The following is a 15275-nucleotide window of genomic DNA, read 5'->3' as shown; positions in this document are numbered from 1 at the left end:
TAAAAAAAAATCCCAGAAAGAGAATTCAACAAGGGCATATTTGAGAATCTTTTTCCAAGGCACAAAGTTTTAAAAGGAGAGATTTTTAAAATTTCTATTCCCTGCTCATTAATTGCAGTTTCCATATCATACAGTTTTGCAGTTGCACTATATGTGATCTGGGTCATTTGCCACTTAAAGCTGAACAAGTGTAAATGACAATTACCTGTATTATTACATTTCCACTTCTCCAGGGAGAGTATTGCTCTAGCAGGTGCTAAGAACGCAAAAGCACTTGCTTGAAACAAGGGTAACCTGGTGGAAAGGGAAAGAAGAGACGCTGACGTTTCTCGGTGTTATGGTACTGTCAGGGTATCAATAGCAGTGAGGTGGTGGCTCATCCTCAAAACCGTCTTTTACTGGTGGTTATTAAATATGTGAAATATAAGGAGTTATTAAAAAGAACAGACACAGAAATACTACGACTCCACAAAGCAAAGACCTAACAGAAGATGCTACACGCATGAAGTTACTAATACAACACCTACAACAGATAATTCCTGGTAGGTACCAGACTTTGATTTAAGCTTTTGACTCAGCAGCACAACCAGGATACAGATGCGGATAGTCATGTAAGCACCGGACTGCTGAACGTGCAGCTTTTACCATCCCACCACATTCAAAAAGCTCTTTGATGGAGCAGCACACGGTCTGCGTGCTCAACACCTTCCCTTTGCATGACGTGCACTACAGTCATTTGTACATTCATCTTGAAGTGTACGTGTAAATAACTATTAGGCTGATTAGAGCTGATTAGATGTTCCAGGTGGCTACTGACAATAAATACAAGAATTTCAAGATGACATTCTTAGCATTGGTGTTTATACTTCCCAAAAGGCTGAAGATCGAAAGAGCATCTACCAGCACCAACTACATATTTATTGAATGAATCGTAGTGTGCACAACATCACATATATTCAGGTGTTACTTAACCACAGAGAAGACGCGCTTCGAACTATTCTATAAATACTGTCGATTAATGGATTGTAACAAGATTCTCTTCAATAGCAGATCTCAAACTGCAACACGTGGAACGTTTAATTGCTCCTGCGGCTCTGGTTACCGCACCGTGTTTATGGCTGGTTTACAGCCGCAATGATGCCAGTACAAACACTGGCAAAGGAAAAAACTGACGGGAACAGATTCAGATAAAGATCACAAGAGGCACAAGGAAGGGGAAAATAATCCTACACACGCTTAACAAAAATGATCAACCCATAAACATTGACTAATGGTGGTTGTGAAGTTCACAGGCGGGAAGTCAGAACTGTGATTTTAAAGGAGTTTGGGCCACGAGGAATCGAAAAAGCTGATCCACCTACTGCAAACTGCATTAAAAAGTCAAACTTCCTAAACCACACGAGCCCCCTGAGCACACCCACCTGGAACGAATTCCCATCAAAGGTTCTTCCAGCGAAAAAAATCAAAGCTCGATCTTTGGTGAAGAAACGGTTGGTGGCTACAAGTGAATGATTCACCTTATTTTTCCAGGTTCGTTAAGCACACGGAGCAAGTTGGTGCCCACGGCAAAACGCACAATACCTGGAACAAGCTGTTACTCCTCCATCCCACCTACGCAGAACTCCGTCCCCCCCCCAATGATTTTGGAAATATACATTGCAAAAACATTCTTCGGTGATGAAGTCAGTTGTAGAGAGCGTGAGGTTTGTATCATATAAAATAACCCGCATGCATATTGCGCAGAGAGATCTTAGCACATCTTGCTTCGCCACCCGTTCAACCTTTATACAAGACTGTTAACATGGAATATTTACCAAAAGGGCCAGTAGGCCGAAAATATACGTACTTTTTTCTAAGCAGAAAAAAAAAATAGGTGTGTTTTTGCACGTGTGAGTGGAATTTATGTGTCTTTTTTTTAAATTTTAAACTTATTACGCAAAATCAGCCAAGCAAGATCAGTCTCTTTCCGAAGATACAGCCCCAGTTTGCCACACGACTCTATAAAATACCTCGCCCATTACTAAACGTTACTCACTGGGTAAAGTACCACCAGCTTACAACAGGAATATCATCACAATTTCACGTCTAAATTGTGAAGTTGCTCAATTTTGGCACCAGCCCTTGTGAAGACAGAGCTTTTCATGCAGTTAAATCAGCTGGAAATGTCTTTGTTATCTTAACATTTCACACAGATGTAAGAAGGCTCAGAAAACATAGCGATGGGCACAGCAACAAACTTAAAACCTTCAAGTATATTAAAGCTGTATTTGATGGTCTCAGTCATACTAATTACTCCGAGACCATGACAAATCTTTTGGCTTATTACACAATCTAATAAATAGCTTGAATTCCTAAAATTAGTATGGGTACCCGACTGACACTGACTCCGCCTCATAATTGAGCTAAATCCATCTTTAAGGACCTTTAAACCACGGAATTTGACCTTTTGAAACCGTAGCGGCTTTATTTGCTGAAATACTTGGTAGCTGACAGGCTTGCCAATAAATACTTTAAAATCTCATTTAGAGAACATTGCTGCTATAGCCCACTCCCACCCTTACATAAAACCAGAATCACATGTTAAAGAGTTATAAAACACTCAACCGCGCAAGTTTTCTCCTTAAAGATCACTTATTTTAAGACCCAAACATAACTGAGTCTTCAGTATATAAACCTGTGCAAGGAGAAGCCACTGAAAAGGGCAAAGAACCACCACAGAGGGCAGAGGTGGGATTATACAGAATATTTTAAACTGGAAAATTTATGATTCCAGCTAAAACAAGCCGCCCCATGAGCACAAAGAGCCAATCGGGCAGAAAATGGGATTATTAACTGCAGGTCATCCTGACTAAAAGAGAACTTTCTCTTTCAAGAATTCCACGATGCTTTTTGTCATCAGAATGAACTTTTCATACAAAACAGTGGAATGATTTTCTAAGTTCAGTAAGACATCATAAAAAGCTAAGGGAAGTTCTTATTTCGAAGGAAAAGGACGAGAAAACTAACTAAAATAGCAAGTAATGATTACATTGGAAAACCTGAAATGTTTGGATAATTTTTAGATGAAAAGCTGATCTATGACCACAAGTGATCCACCACCCTGTTGAGATAACTCTTCCACCCAAAGATTCTGTTTCTTAGATAAATCTTTAAAAATTGTGGGGCTGTTTGTCCATTTTCTATTGGAATGCAAGATTTCAGCTCACACTGTTCTTAAATTGCACTAAATGACCCATGAATCATTTAAGTAACCATATGAGGGCACACTCTTAAAGTATGCATTTTTCTTCTGGTTTTACTTCTCACTCTTCGGTTTATTCCAGAAGATGAAGAAATAACTCAGCAGGTTTTTGCTCTTGTGGCTTCTCACAGGCAGAGTCATCAAAAGTTTAAGTAAATATGTCAAATCCCTCTCTGCAGCGTTTCCTTTTTCAAAAGAGATTTATCTTCACGTTAATAAAACTTTTGACATCCTGTTGTTGGCAACACCAGATTTTTACAAGTTTTTCTAACACCTGAATCTGTCTCTTGCATCCTCATAAAGAGAAGAAAAAGGAGAGGTCTGGGTATCCCTATAAGGCCACACTAACACATGTATTTCTTCCCAATTCAAGGAAGGTTCATTACCTGCAACTCAGAGCAATTAACAAATAAAACCAAATTATTTATTTGTATTGGAAGAGTCAGTTCAAGGTTCCCCCACCTTTTTAATTTGACAAACACACATACAATTTGCTGCAGGACTCATCGTAACCACTTAAATATTGGCAAGAATATGGTAAGATTCAACAAACTTGTAAAAAATATCAAAATTAGTTCCTCTTTACCAAGGTATATGAATTTTTCCTTTCCCCAAAAAACACTTTTACCCTGTTTCCCCCAAAACAAGACAGGGTCTTATATTAATTTTTGCTCCAAAAACTTGTTACTTTTTTACACGTACAGCTGCCTGGGCACTATTTAAATTGGCTTTTTATATGAAGTGTAACTAGGGCTTATTTTTGGAGAAAGGCTTGTATTTCGAGCACCCTCAAAAACCCTGAAAAATCACGCTAGGGCTTATTTTCGGGGTAGGTCTTATTTTTGGGGAATGGGTACCTTCCCTGTCCTCATGGATTTCCCTCTCTCTCCCATGCTGTGTTTTCTTACCGTCCAAATACCTTCTCAGATTTCAGACCCGCCTCTTTTTGGGAGCAGCTTTCCAAAAGCTTTGCCTGACCACCCCGTATCTGACCTGCTATCTTCTGGGTCGTGTTCATCCTTGGAAAAGAAAGACAACCTACCTCTTGAGTCTTGGACCACAGCCAGGAAATCCCAACAAATGTTTTAGGACCAGCTCAACAACTAGAAACAAGTCCCGCGTCTCACCTGCACCCAAAAGTTGTTTGTAGCAACGTCGTGATGCCCACGCAGAAGAAAATGGTCCCGATCAACTGGCTGGTGGCCCACTGGTCAAATCCGACGCACATGGCATCAGCGAGCAAAAAGGGCACGGCTATCGTTCCACTGAAACACGTTAAGTAATGCTGGCAAGAGAAAAATGCTTCGTCAATCCTGCAGCCAATATTAAGAAAGTAAATCAATTTATGAGCATCTTTTCTTTTGCGTTGGATGCTTCTGAATTATCCAAAGCTCTCGTTTCCTGGTCCTAAGCGTTTCTTCAAGTATTTTCCTGCCATGCCCTCTTGCTAACCATCGCTATTTCTGGAGGATAATCCAGGTTATTTACACAGCCACATGGCTGCTGTTTGTGATGAGGAGGTATCCAGGAAACTCTGCACAAAACAGCTTCTAACCCAGAAAAGCAGATAAATAACTCCATTCACTTTCAACCATGTGAAAAACCATTCGCTTACAAATGAACTTAGAGCACACACAAACTAGGATGCAAATAATCTCCCAAGTACCAGAAACTAGGGACTTAGTAATTCTTTTTCAATCCAAATACAATAAGCAAACAAACAAACACGAGTCACCACGTCCAAGAAGACAGGGAAACAGAAAATCCCCTACAGAACCGCCTGTCCTTGAGGAAGGCAGAAATAAAAAGGATGCTTTGGAATGTGTTTGTTTGGAGATCTCAACATACTTTACAGATATTAAGAAATTCTCAGCATTCCTGTGGGACAGATATTATTGCCATTCGAGAGAGAAAGGAGATGGAACAAACTGTTTTGCCTCACACAAGCGAGTGGCTGAGCTGGTAGGAGGGTCCAGCTCACTACTCCAGGTTTACTCACCGCAGGACGCACACGCTCGTACTCCAAGGAGCGCAGAGTTACTCTGCCCTGCTTACTAGCAGGGATGATGCCATCAAGCTTGCAGGGTTGAAATTACTCCAGCAGCAGCTTTAATATTCAAGATTTGAGGAGTAAACCATTATTCCTCTCCATCTTTAACTCCAGAGTGGCCAAAAGGCACTTTCTGAAGCTTAGCACTTAGCATTTGCTCACTTATTTACTAGCAGCTGCCTAGGAGGCTAAATATTGAAGCGAATCTCAAAAATGTACATGCCAGTAAACAATAATATAGATCATTATCACAGTGATCTTTGTGATCCACTTCAGCAGAAACTGTCTTGACGCTTTTGTCAAATGCTTGGGAAGAATAAAATTATCACATACTCGAACGCAATGAGCTACACACAAAACGCTAAACGAGCTTTAAAAGTTCGAGAGAAAAATACTATAGCTGTTTTGAAACGTACCTGTAACCCCAAAAATATGCAGAGGTACCAAGGAGGAACGTCTTCGATAGTGTAAATCATGTCAGTTCTCTGGGCGTCTAAACTGCCGCTGCTGTCCAGCGTCTCTGCCAACGAGCTCTGTTGTGATGGGGGAGACACAAGGGACAACAGCAGGTCATGGTCACACAGGAATAAACCCAATTTGAACTATCAGGCAGTTTCCAAATGCTCCAAGGTTGGTGTAATACTCCCAGGTTGGTATAATACTCCCAAGCTATACTGATATGCTACATTTTTAAAGCCTTTTTCACCTCTGCCGAGCTCATCTGTAGCTACCGCACTTGTACCAAACACATTTACTTCTATAAGTGATTCCCTGCTTACTTAAACCAACACAATTGTTCATTTATGATACGACCGATCTGGCAGCCAAAAGGTGCCAAAAAAAAGGCATTATCATGACAGACCTGTCTATCAAAAAAACAAGAAAAAAAAGGAAGAATCAGAACTAAGTAGAAGAGTCAATAACAGCTATTTGTAAAGCAGAATGGCAATCCTTGCATAAGAGACCAAAATCGCAGGCAAGAGAGTTCCTTATTACGGTAATTGCTTCCCCCCCTTAATTCTTACTCAATTTCAGTCTCGGTTAACCTTTTTCAAGCCACAAGATTTATTATTTTTGCTTCCATCCCACATTCAAACAGTCAAGAAAAACGCTAAACATTATAACTGAACATATCCACGGCCAATTCATATTAGTCAGCCGGGACAGGAATTTAAGCGAGCCCACACTCGGGCCTGCCATGTGTCCTAATTTGCGGAGAACTAACACACAACTGACCACACATATACACACATCAAAATCCCCACCGATTTTCCATTAAAAAAAAAAAAAAAAAAAAAAGATTCAGCTCAATCATTTCTTCTTTACAACTACATGGAATCGCTTTGTTCCAATGTTTTGAAATTCCTGCGAACAAACCCACAATTGCTCCAAAGCCCAAATACCAACAATAAAAGCAGGAGGAAGTATCGGATTTTATAATTTCAGCTCAACTATCCAAAAAAATCCCTTATATAATGACTGCTCTGACCTAATCCCCACTCGAACACAACAAACTCATGTGGAGTAGCCTTACACAAAGACCAACAACTTTGCCAGACTCGTGACTGTGCCTCAAGTGGTCTCTACTTCTTCATAAATCACAATACGACCACAGTTTGTGCTTAGATAATCTCCATGTGGTTTATCATCTCCAAGGTCAGGGAAACGTGACCCACAGTACTTGCCTCCGATTCCTGTTAGGAAATCGATGCCACTGGGTTAATTCGAATCGAGGGAGTGTAAATGACCACAGTGCTATGGGAAAGGTTGAGGGTATTACAGTGGAAATGAAAATGCAGAAGCGCTAATTTCAGAAGAGTCATTAAGCACTGAGCAATCTGCTCACCAGGATTAGTTTAACTACAGCGTGGGTCCTACACAGAGAAATAAAGGAAACTGTTCACTGCACAACTCATCTTGCTGATTTGCAGCACCGACATAAGTCTTTTAATTGGATTGAAAATTGAAAGGCTGCTCTCCTGACCTGAATCTCTAAAAACGACAAATGTAAAGAATCAAGGACTTGAGTTTTAGAGCTTCCCCTCATACTGGATGGCAAGCGCTTGGCGACAGTAAAACTGTACGTGTCTTGTCTCTAACTGGGACTTCGGGAAACACGCGTATGTCTGCACGACAATGTGATTACGTGTGGATGGATCCAAGGCAGGACACCAAGGTCTGACCCACTCAGACGGGCAGAAGGAGGAAGACTCAACAGCCAACAGAGTTATGGACATTTAGCATCACTAGAGGCTCCTGAGAACTTGCTCTGGAAAACCAAGATTCACCCAGAGAAGCTCCTGGGATACTTTCTGTTGTTACACAACAGTTTTGTTAACCTTTCCTCAGAAACTATACAAACACATACATCTATATCTATAAAAATATGTATACGATTGCCTCATCTCTCTTTTATTTCACTGCAACATACGCTCCACCTGAGAACTTTGCTCACCAGTGATGCTGCCTGTTTATTCAACATTTTGACTAAGAGGTCGTCACCCACTCACAGAGAGGCAGAGGTCATGAAGGAAGAGTAAGAACGATTACAACATCCGCTCCCAAGGCAGGAACAGAGAGGTGTCAGCAGAAATTAACTGTTTGCTGCATGAATCACGTCAATGTTGGCATCCTGAAGCCACCCAAAGAGCAGCGCAGATTTAGGAGAACAAACTGGGGCTATTTCCCACCTGGCTACAGTGCGCTGAGCAACCAGCATGACTCCTTCCACGGACGGACAGAAATGGGATTTTCAAAGTTCATGATGTTCCCATGCAGGATATCAGGTTCTCTAAAAATCCACTAAGTGATTCGCACAGATTGGTGGTTCTGTTTCAGCCCTTGCCTTTTGAAAACCCAACTTTTGGCCTCTTTTCAAGCATTTCCAGACCAATATCCAGGGGCTACCTAACTGTTCCACTTAGTGCCAAACACTCGTTTTTCTTCACGGGACTGATGAGGTCACATCAAGTAGATTCCTGAACTTTTCCACTTGCTATTCTATTCTACTCTATTCTACTCTATATATTCCCCCTCTTCTTTGGGCAGCAGAAATCAGAAACAATGACCTGTTTCTACCAGGACGACCATGGCACATGCGGCAAGTTTATTAGTCCTGAAAGAGCTTTTCATATGTGGTTCCATTTATGTCTGTGTTTGTCTGCAAAAAACAAAAAGATGAGCAGGCACCAGGCCTAGGAACAAGTCGACTCATCATAGAAAACAGATCAACAACTGCCAAATCATTTAAGTGAAGTTTACCAGTCTTCCGACAAGAGATTTTCAAAATTTACAGCATAATTATCATAGCAATGTCTGTTATACACAGCAATGTGTTCAGATTAAAAAAAAAAAAACACCCGGGATATTCCTCATTTCCTCCAAAAGGCAGACTTATTCTGCTTTGGGAGAGGAAGTTTTTGTCTTGACCAAACTTTTAGCTGATAATGGCTACAGTGAAATGATATAAAAGAGCCCAAGGCGGAACAATGAGGAATTTGAGAGCAGGGTGAGGTCGGGCCAGCCCATTGAAAGTCACTGGGGAGTCACTGGCCCCGTCATTGCTCGAGCGTGTGGCTGCTGGTTTAATGTACTGACCATGTGCTGGTGCTTGCCAAGTAAACTGGGAATTAACTGCACCTTGGAGAGTGAGATACCTATCTGAGACTAATGGGCGTTTCTTACTTTTAATTGGCCAAAGGTTGGACAACACAAGAACGAAATTTAAAAAACAGAATAAGTATAAAGGCAGGAGGGAACTGAGACAGAGATAAAGGTGTCGCAAAACTGTTGGGGAAAAATGAAACAAAAACCAGAATAAACCCACCCCAAAATTCAAAGAAGCAAAGTCTAACAGCAGTGCAAGATGAAGGCTCTGCTATCAAGTACCAAAAAATACCCTGACTAACTGTGGGGAACAAGCCCTTTAGAGAAATTCTTAAATAAAGACCTGACAACATGTTCAAATTAATTCTATTAAGCAACAAGCAACATGGCATTGTTTACTTTATAGGGATACAGCAATACAGTTTTCTCATTTGGGCTAATAGTTTATTGTTTCAGTTAACGAATATTGAGAGACAATGTATTGGGGCATCCTCCAGCAATTAAGTGCATTGCAGTCCCCTTTGTTAAAGGCTTTTTATTCATTTTCATTTGCTTTTTTGGTGAATGATGTCTCAAGAGGAACGGAAAGCCAAGAACAAACATGCTTCATGCGCACACTTATTTTAAGCAAAAAGCAGGAGGTTTGCTCAGATTACCAGAAATAGTAGCCTCAAAAACTTAATAATACACGAGGCTGTTAATTGCGACATTCCCTGCAGGCCACAGCAAAGGTTTAACTCGAGCACATCTGTTTCATTAAAAGCTCATGGTCTCTTTAAGGTGAATTATCACCCGTCATTTCCAGTTCTGATCACACGGATCAAGTGGAAGTGAGCAAAATATTTGCTTGGTAAAAACAGGCCATGAAGACGTGTTAACGTCTGGAGATGGTTAATCTGAGTTGCACAATTTCACCCCAAGATCTTTTGCTCAAGGCTTTTATCAGATTGTGTCTCTCCGCACTAGTCTGAGCATGGTCTAGAAATTGGCCACCGCAGACTTGTGCGTGTCAACAGCTGCCAAATGTGTCCGTTAAAATATCAGCGTGATCAGGATGGGAGCAGAGACGTATTCGAGATGTACGGACTGTCTGTAAGAGACAGAGTGTACGAAGGCACATCATGGCATTCACAACGTTCTTCTAAGATGTCACACTACAAGACCTCTGTCAGAAACACCCATTTCATTTTCAATCTGAAATTCAGACGTGAATTTTGATGTCTGATCACTTTGATACCATCCTTGCCCCAACCAACATTACAGCCTCAAAGAAATGAGCGTCATGACGCTCTTGCTTGGAATCAAGAGTTTTGTTCTTGTTCCAATTCTGACATCTGAAAAATTTGGTCAAATTGAGGCTTTTCAGAGATATGGCTTAACCACAAAGCCAATTAGGTATAAACACTTCAGAAGGTGTTGTTCAGATTTACTGTAATCCTCTTAAACAAACAAACGAAAAAATCAAATTCACACTGTCTTCTTGCAATATTATAATTGAACGAGCTTGAGGAATTATGGAATTGAGAAAAAAGATGGAAAAATCACAACCAAATTGGTCTCATTTGAAGCCTCAGCTGGGTCTTTGTAAACAGCTAAGACACAATCATCGTTATCTTAAGGAAAAATGTTCAAGAGTTTTAATGAAAGACCTGAACTTCATACACAAAGCTGTCGCCAAATAATGATAAGCATCCACTTACTTGAAAGAAGGATTAGAAAAATTCAATTTATGAGGTTTGAGCTTGGAAGAAATTGGGAGAGTGGAAGAGTTCGCACTTTTGAATGTGGCCAACACCACCAGTTTAGTTGACTAAAAGCAGAAAAAAGAACTGAAGAACAGAACAGAATGACCTTAGGAGGGAAACTATGCAAAAGGCCCATGGAAATGAAGAAATAAAAAAAATTGCATATTATGAATTTTGGAGCCAGGTCAAAGTGCATTAAGTGCTTCTAACGTTTGCTGAGTCATTCATTCCCCACGTTCTGCAACCAAAATGTGTGACCAGAAGGGTCATGAGGACCCAACTCCCCTAAGCCTGATCTCAATCTGCAAGTCAGCACGTCTGATTAGAGGAAAAAAAAAATATTTCAGCCAAGTAAAACAAGTGTGGACAAATCACAGAACTGAAAAAGCAAGGACGAGTTCTCGCCCAGACGGAAACCACCACGTACCTTTTCTGCTATGCCATTTTCTGTAGTATAGATGGCCATCAGCTCCGTGTCTTCTGTATCCTGATCGCCGCTGGATGTTGCTCCACCGTTTATCACGACCTTCAACAAAACAAAAGAAACACAAGGTCTTAAAATACACGTTTTTTCTGCAATTGTACCTCATGTCACTCAGTTTTCTCCCTTGGTGCTTGACATCTGCCTTTGACATTTTGTGAGAAAATGTGGCAAGCCGTTATTTCTACAACAGCGTATCTGGGAATGTACAGAAACTTGAAAGAAATCACATGCGGCTCCTCAGAGTTTCGACAGTGTCATCTGAGGGTGGGGGGAACTACAAGAGTTCTTAAGAGGCAGATGTACAACAAAATGATATAACTGAAAATCTGAATAAGTAAAAAGACAAACAAACGTTTCCTTAGTCAAGTAACTCAGGGGCTGGTGTGTTTCTGCAGAAGGACAGTTAATTGTTCTAATAATGAACTTTCCCGGGTATTGAACATCCCGTGAACAGCTCTGCTTGGGAGCGCACGCCTGAAATAACTGCAGACAACAGAACTGGCCATGTTTATACATAACCAAGTGGCAAAAGAGGTTTTACTAACTACTTGTGGATGTAAAGGTTTAGTACAACATGATTAGACAAAGCGTTATAAACTGATTCACGCCACTTGACGCTGTGGTACCTGCACGTAGTACTTACGGGCAGGGTGAAAAAGGTGGGATGTTTCGATTCATCCTCGTATTTGCCTTCTGTTGAGCCTCCTGCCTCCACGGATTTGGACGTGGTGTTCTTCCCGATCCCCATCGTTTCCAGAATGTCCAGGACTTGCATACAGCACCCAGAGGATGCTCCTGGGATGACAGGCCAGGTACCACGGACAATAATTCAACCAGCGGCACCTCCAGGGATCACCCAAGCGCTCAGTAATCCAGCTGGAACATCAGGATGGCTTGTTTAGGTGTCATTAGCATCAACGGCACCTAGAATTGAAGAGACAAATTAATTTTTTCTTGATTACACAAGACAGATGTACAAACACACGTGCCCCGCGGCCTCGGTTCCCGTTCACGCTCATGACTCACCAACTCTTACAATTACCTTTTGGATTTGATAATTAGCAGATTACCATTTCAAGATAAAGCTGATGATATTTTCAGTTCTTCCAGATGGGAATACCGTGATTATTCTCTCATTCTTCTCTTGTGGTCGTCAATTATTAATAGTATATTTAAACTCCGGTTTTGTTTCAATTTCACGGTCATTTCCATAGAACTTAATGAACAGGGAACATTTACATAGAACAGCTTGCTATTGAACATCCCCTGCAAACAACACTTGCGCTTCTTCAAAGAGTCTGCATTTGTATTCATGCGTTCACCTCTGTATAATTAAATCCTCTCTTTTAAAACAACTTATTTTTCAATAAAAAGTACCCAGGGAGCTTGGACTGGATGGACAGTGAGTCTATTTTAGCCAGAAACAGCCTTTTCTGTTCAACACCCTTAACCAAAATTACCCCAGTCGCAGGAGTGAGGTTTAAAATAATCTGCTTGATGATGCCAAAGCAACTGCGTCAGGAGAAAAACGTGCATTTTAATTCATATCACTACTATTTTGGCACAGGAATGGGAAAATTTGTACAGTTTACTGTACTTTTGCGTTCCTATATGGGTCACTACGCTACAGTTTTCCCACATTTGCTCTTTAAATTAGACCGTGGTCACCCACGCTTTTGCCATTTCCAAGACATGAATTGAGAGATTTGAACCTAAACTTCCCATAAGACAGCAAAGAAAATTCTGCAACAAACCGAGTTTTGCAACCTGTGGTTCCTGTGCTTCAAAAAACCAAAGTGCAGCTATAAACAGCTCCAGATAAAACAGCTAGAGGTGAAAGGACATGACAGAACCTGAAAAAATGGCCTTTTCAGAATAATACTAAGCAAAGTTTTCTGCAAAACCAGGAACATAATTAAGGAACAAAACGCGCCGCACGCTGGCGTTACTTCAAAAGCAAGTTAATGATGTTTGCAACTTAATTGCTCGAGGTGGAAACGCAGCTAATGGACATTCAGAAACACGGTTGTGTATTTATCAGAAAGCAAAAAAGGAGGGTTTGGGCTTTTTCATAACTCTCCCTTCTCCTAAAATGCTGCTCAGGAAAACGCCAGCAGCTGCAACGGCGACTGCAATTGCAATAATAATGAAACTTGACAAAGCCCCTTCTGCTAAGGGCAATTTGGGGCTGTTTGAAAAATTAGAGTACTGATATTTTTGAAACTCTTAATAGCTGTTAATTGCCCATTTGCTAGAAAATTCTGGTTACTTCAGGTGAAAGATACGAATCTTCCAAAGCGATGTAACTTTTCAAGAGAGAAAATACACGTACATATTAATTATTTCTCACTTGAACTAAGACTAAGGACTAGTTCCAGTACCCGCCCTCACGCCATTCTGCAAAGACATTCCCATTTTTCCGAAAACCACAGACATCCCCTTCAGAAGTGCAAATCTCCGGACACGAATGGCAACTTTAAATCAGCTTGTGTGCTGCTGAAGTTGGCGACGTCTCCTCAAATCTTTACAGAAAGGCCATCTCAAATTCAGGTCTGAGAGGTGATGTGAAGGGGTTAGAGGAGGAAAAAGGTTTGGGGGATTTCTGCGGTGGGATTTTTTTTTTTTGAAGGGCTTTGTTTGCTTTTACTGCAAAGGCAGGAAGGATTTTTTTTTTACGTATACAAAAAAATCCATTTTAAAAATTGCCCTTTTCTCTCAATATTTTGTTCTCTAAGAAAATCAGCGATGGAGACACAGCGTAGTTTACTCTGGCAGCTTTATCACCTTCAATTGGAAAGGAAAAGGGAAAGGGCAGAATTACACGTCCTGAACAAACACAACCACACCAAGAAAACCCCAGCCTAAGAGTTCCAGCAGCAGCAAAGCCGTCGTTCAGATCTGGTTTAAGGTATTCCGGCACAATAAGCTTCTTAGTTAGCATTAAACAGCATCTCCATGGGTGCAAAAGAAAAAAAGACCATCTAATCCTATTTTACGTGGCGTTGCAAAACGGTCAGGCTGCTATCTTCCCAAAGATGTGATCATTGCTCAGAATTGTTCTGGGGAATTGCATCAGGAGGGCAGGGGAATCAACTGCGCCTTGTATTAATTCCTGAGAGCTGGAAAAATAGCGTTTAGATAAGGGTTCCCAGGTGATCATGGACAAGTGATTCCAAATTAATAGGCAAAAATAGCCTCATCTGCTACTTTTCCTAGAGAGGGAATGTGTGTACACATATATACACCCACAAAATCATTACATGCATTTTGTGTTGAGGAGACAGCCCAGGGAAAACAAGGAGAACAAATTTCCAAACTCTTCTTTCTTTCTTCTTCCTACTCAGCAACTGAATCCACACTTCATGGCACAGATGATAACCAGAGACTTTCTGAATACTTTTATTACGCAATCAGAAGCATCAAATTGAAATAGAAATCTTTCTGGAGATCAGGTTATATGAAAGAGATAATTCTTCTTTATCAGACCTCTTATCCCACCGACTGAGCACAGCTAAACAAGGTGACTCAGACATTTCACAGCCCTCCGTAACAAATCCAATAGAGGAGAAGCCGAAAAGCCATGTAAAAAGAGATAAAACTCATTCATCAGCCAGGTACTCACAGTACAATGAATTATCTGCCGCCGTGGATCAAATGGAAAGGCTACAAGTGAAATTTCCAGCAGGATACTGATTAACATTCATCTTCTTCTATACCAAATTATCTCCAGCGCTCATACATGATTAACCCAGAGGGTGCAAAGCTGACAGGGGTTTACAGCCCTTCAGATAAGATGAGGATCTAGACCAACAGGGACAGGCCAGGTGCAAGTTCACAGGAGGAAAACTCTCCTCACCCATTGTGGGGAAAGGTCCGTTTACATCTTCGACACATTTGCTTTTTCTCTGACACACGATCTTCCCAATTTGGTGCCATCCGGACAGGACACGAAGCTACAGGAGTGTCTGGTTTGACACAACGCTTGGTATTTTCATGGCTACACCACATTTTCTATTTTACCAAGGGAGCGCCTATTGGCTTTAAACAAGTTACAATGCACAGTCACAAATGTTTTATCGATCTACAAAGCAGCAGAAATACAAACACAAATGGAAATTGGGTACTTTAAAGTTGTGGTTTGCTGTACTG

General features: G+C 41.0%; 1 protein-coding gene across 1 annotated transcript in view; it reads right to left on the bottom strand.

Moving 5' to 3' along the window:
* The window catches only part of SLC23A2 (solute carrier family 23 member 2), a 47341-nt gene that overhangs the window by 14215 nt on the left and 17851 nt on the right, over window positions 1-15275 (bottom strand). The window contains exons 2-6 of the mRNA XM_065651697.1: window positions 11770-12050; window positions 11070-11168; window positions 5708-5824; window positions 4369-4526; window positions 206-294 (exon numbers count right to left, since the gene is read on the bottom strand). Of these exons, the coding sequence (XP_065507769.1) occupies window positions 206-294; window positions 4369-4526; window positions 5708-5824; window positions 11070-11168; window positions 11770-11901 (595 nt within the window). The 5' untranslated portion in view covers window positions 11902-12050. The remainder of the gene's footprint in view (window positions 1-205; window positions 295-4368; window positions 4527-5707; window positions 5825-11069; window positions 11169-11769; window positions 12051-15275) is intronic.

The sequence above is a fragment of the Caloenas nicobarica genome, chromosome 25 (genome assembly GCF_036013445.1).
Source record: "Caloenas nicobarica isolate bCalNic1 chromosome 25, bCalNic1.hap1, whole genome shotgun sequence".
NCBI classification, from domain to species: Eukaryota; Metazoa; Chordata; class Aves; order Columbiformes; family Columbidae; genus Caloenas; species Caloenas nicobarica.
Note: the sequence above shows the minus strand (reverse complement) of the source record. Positions and strands in the feature narration are given on the sequence as shown.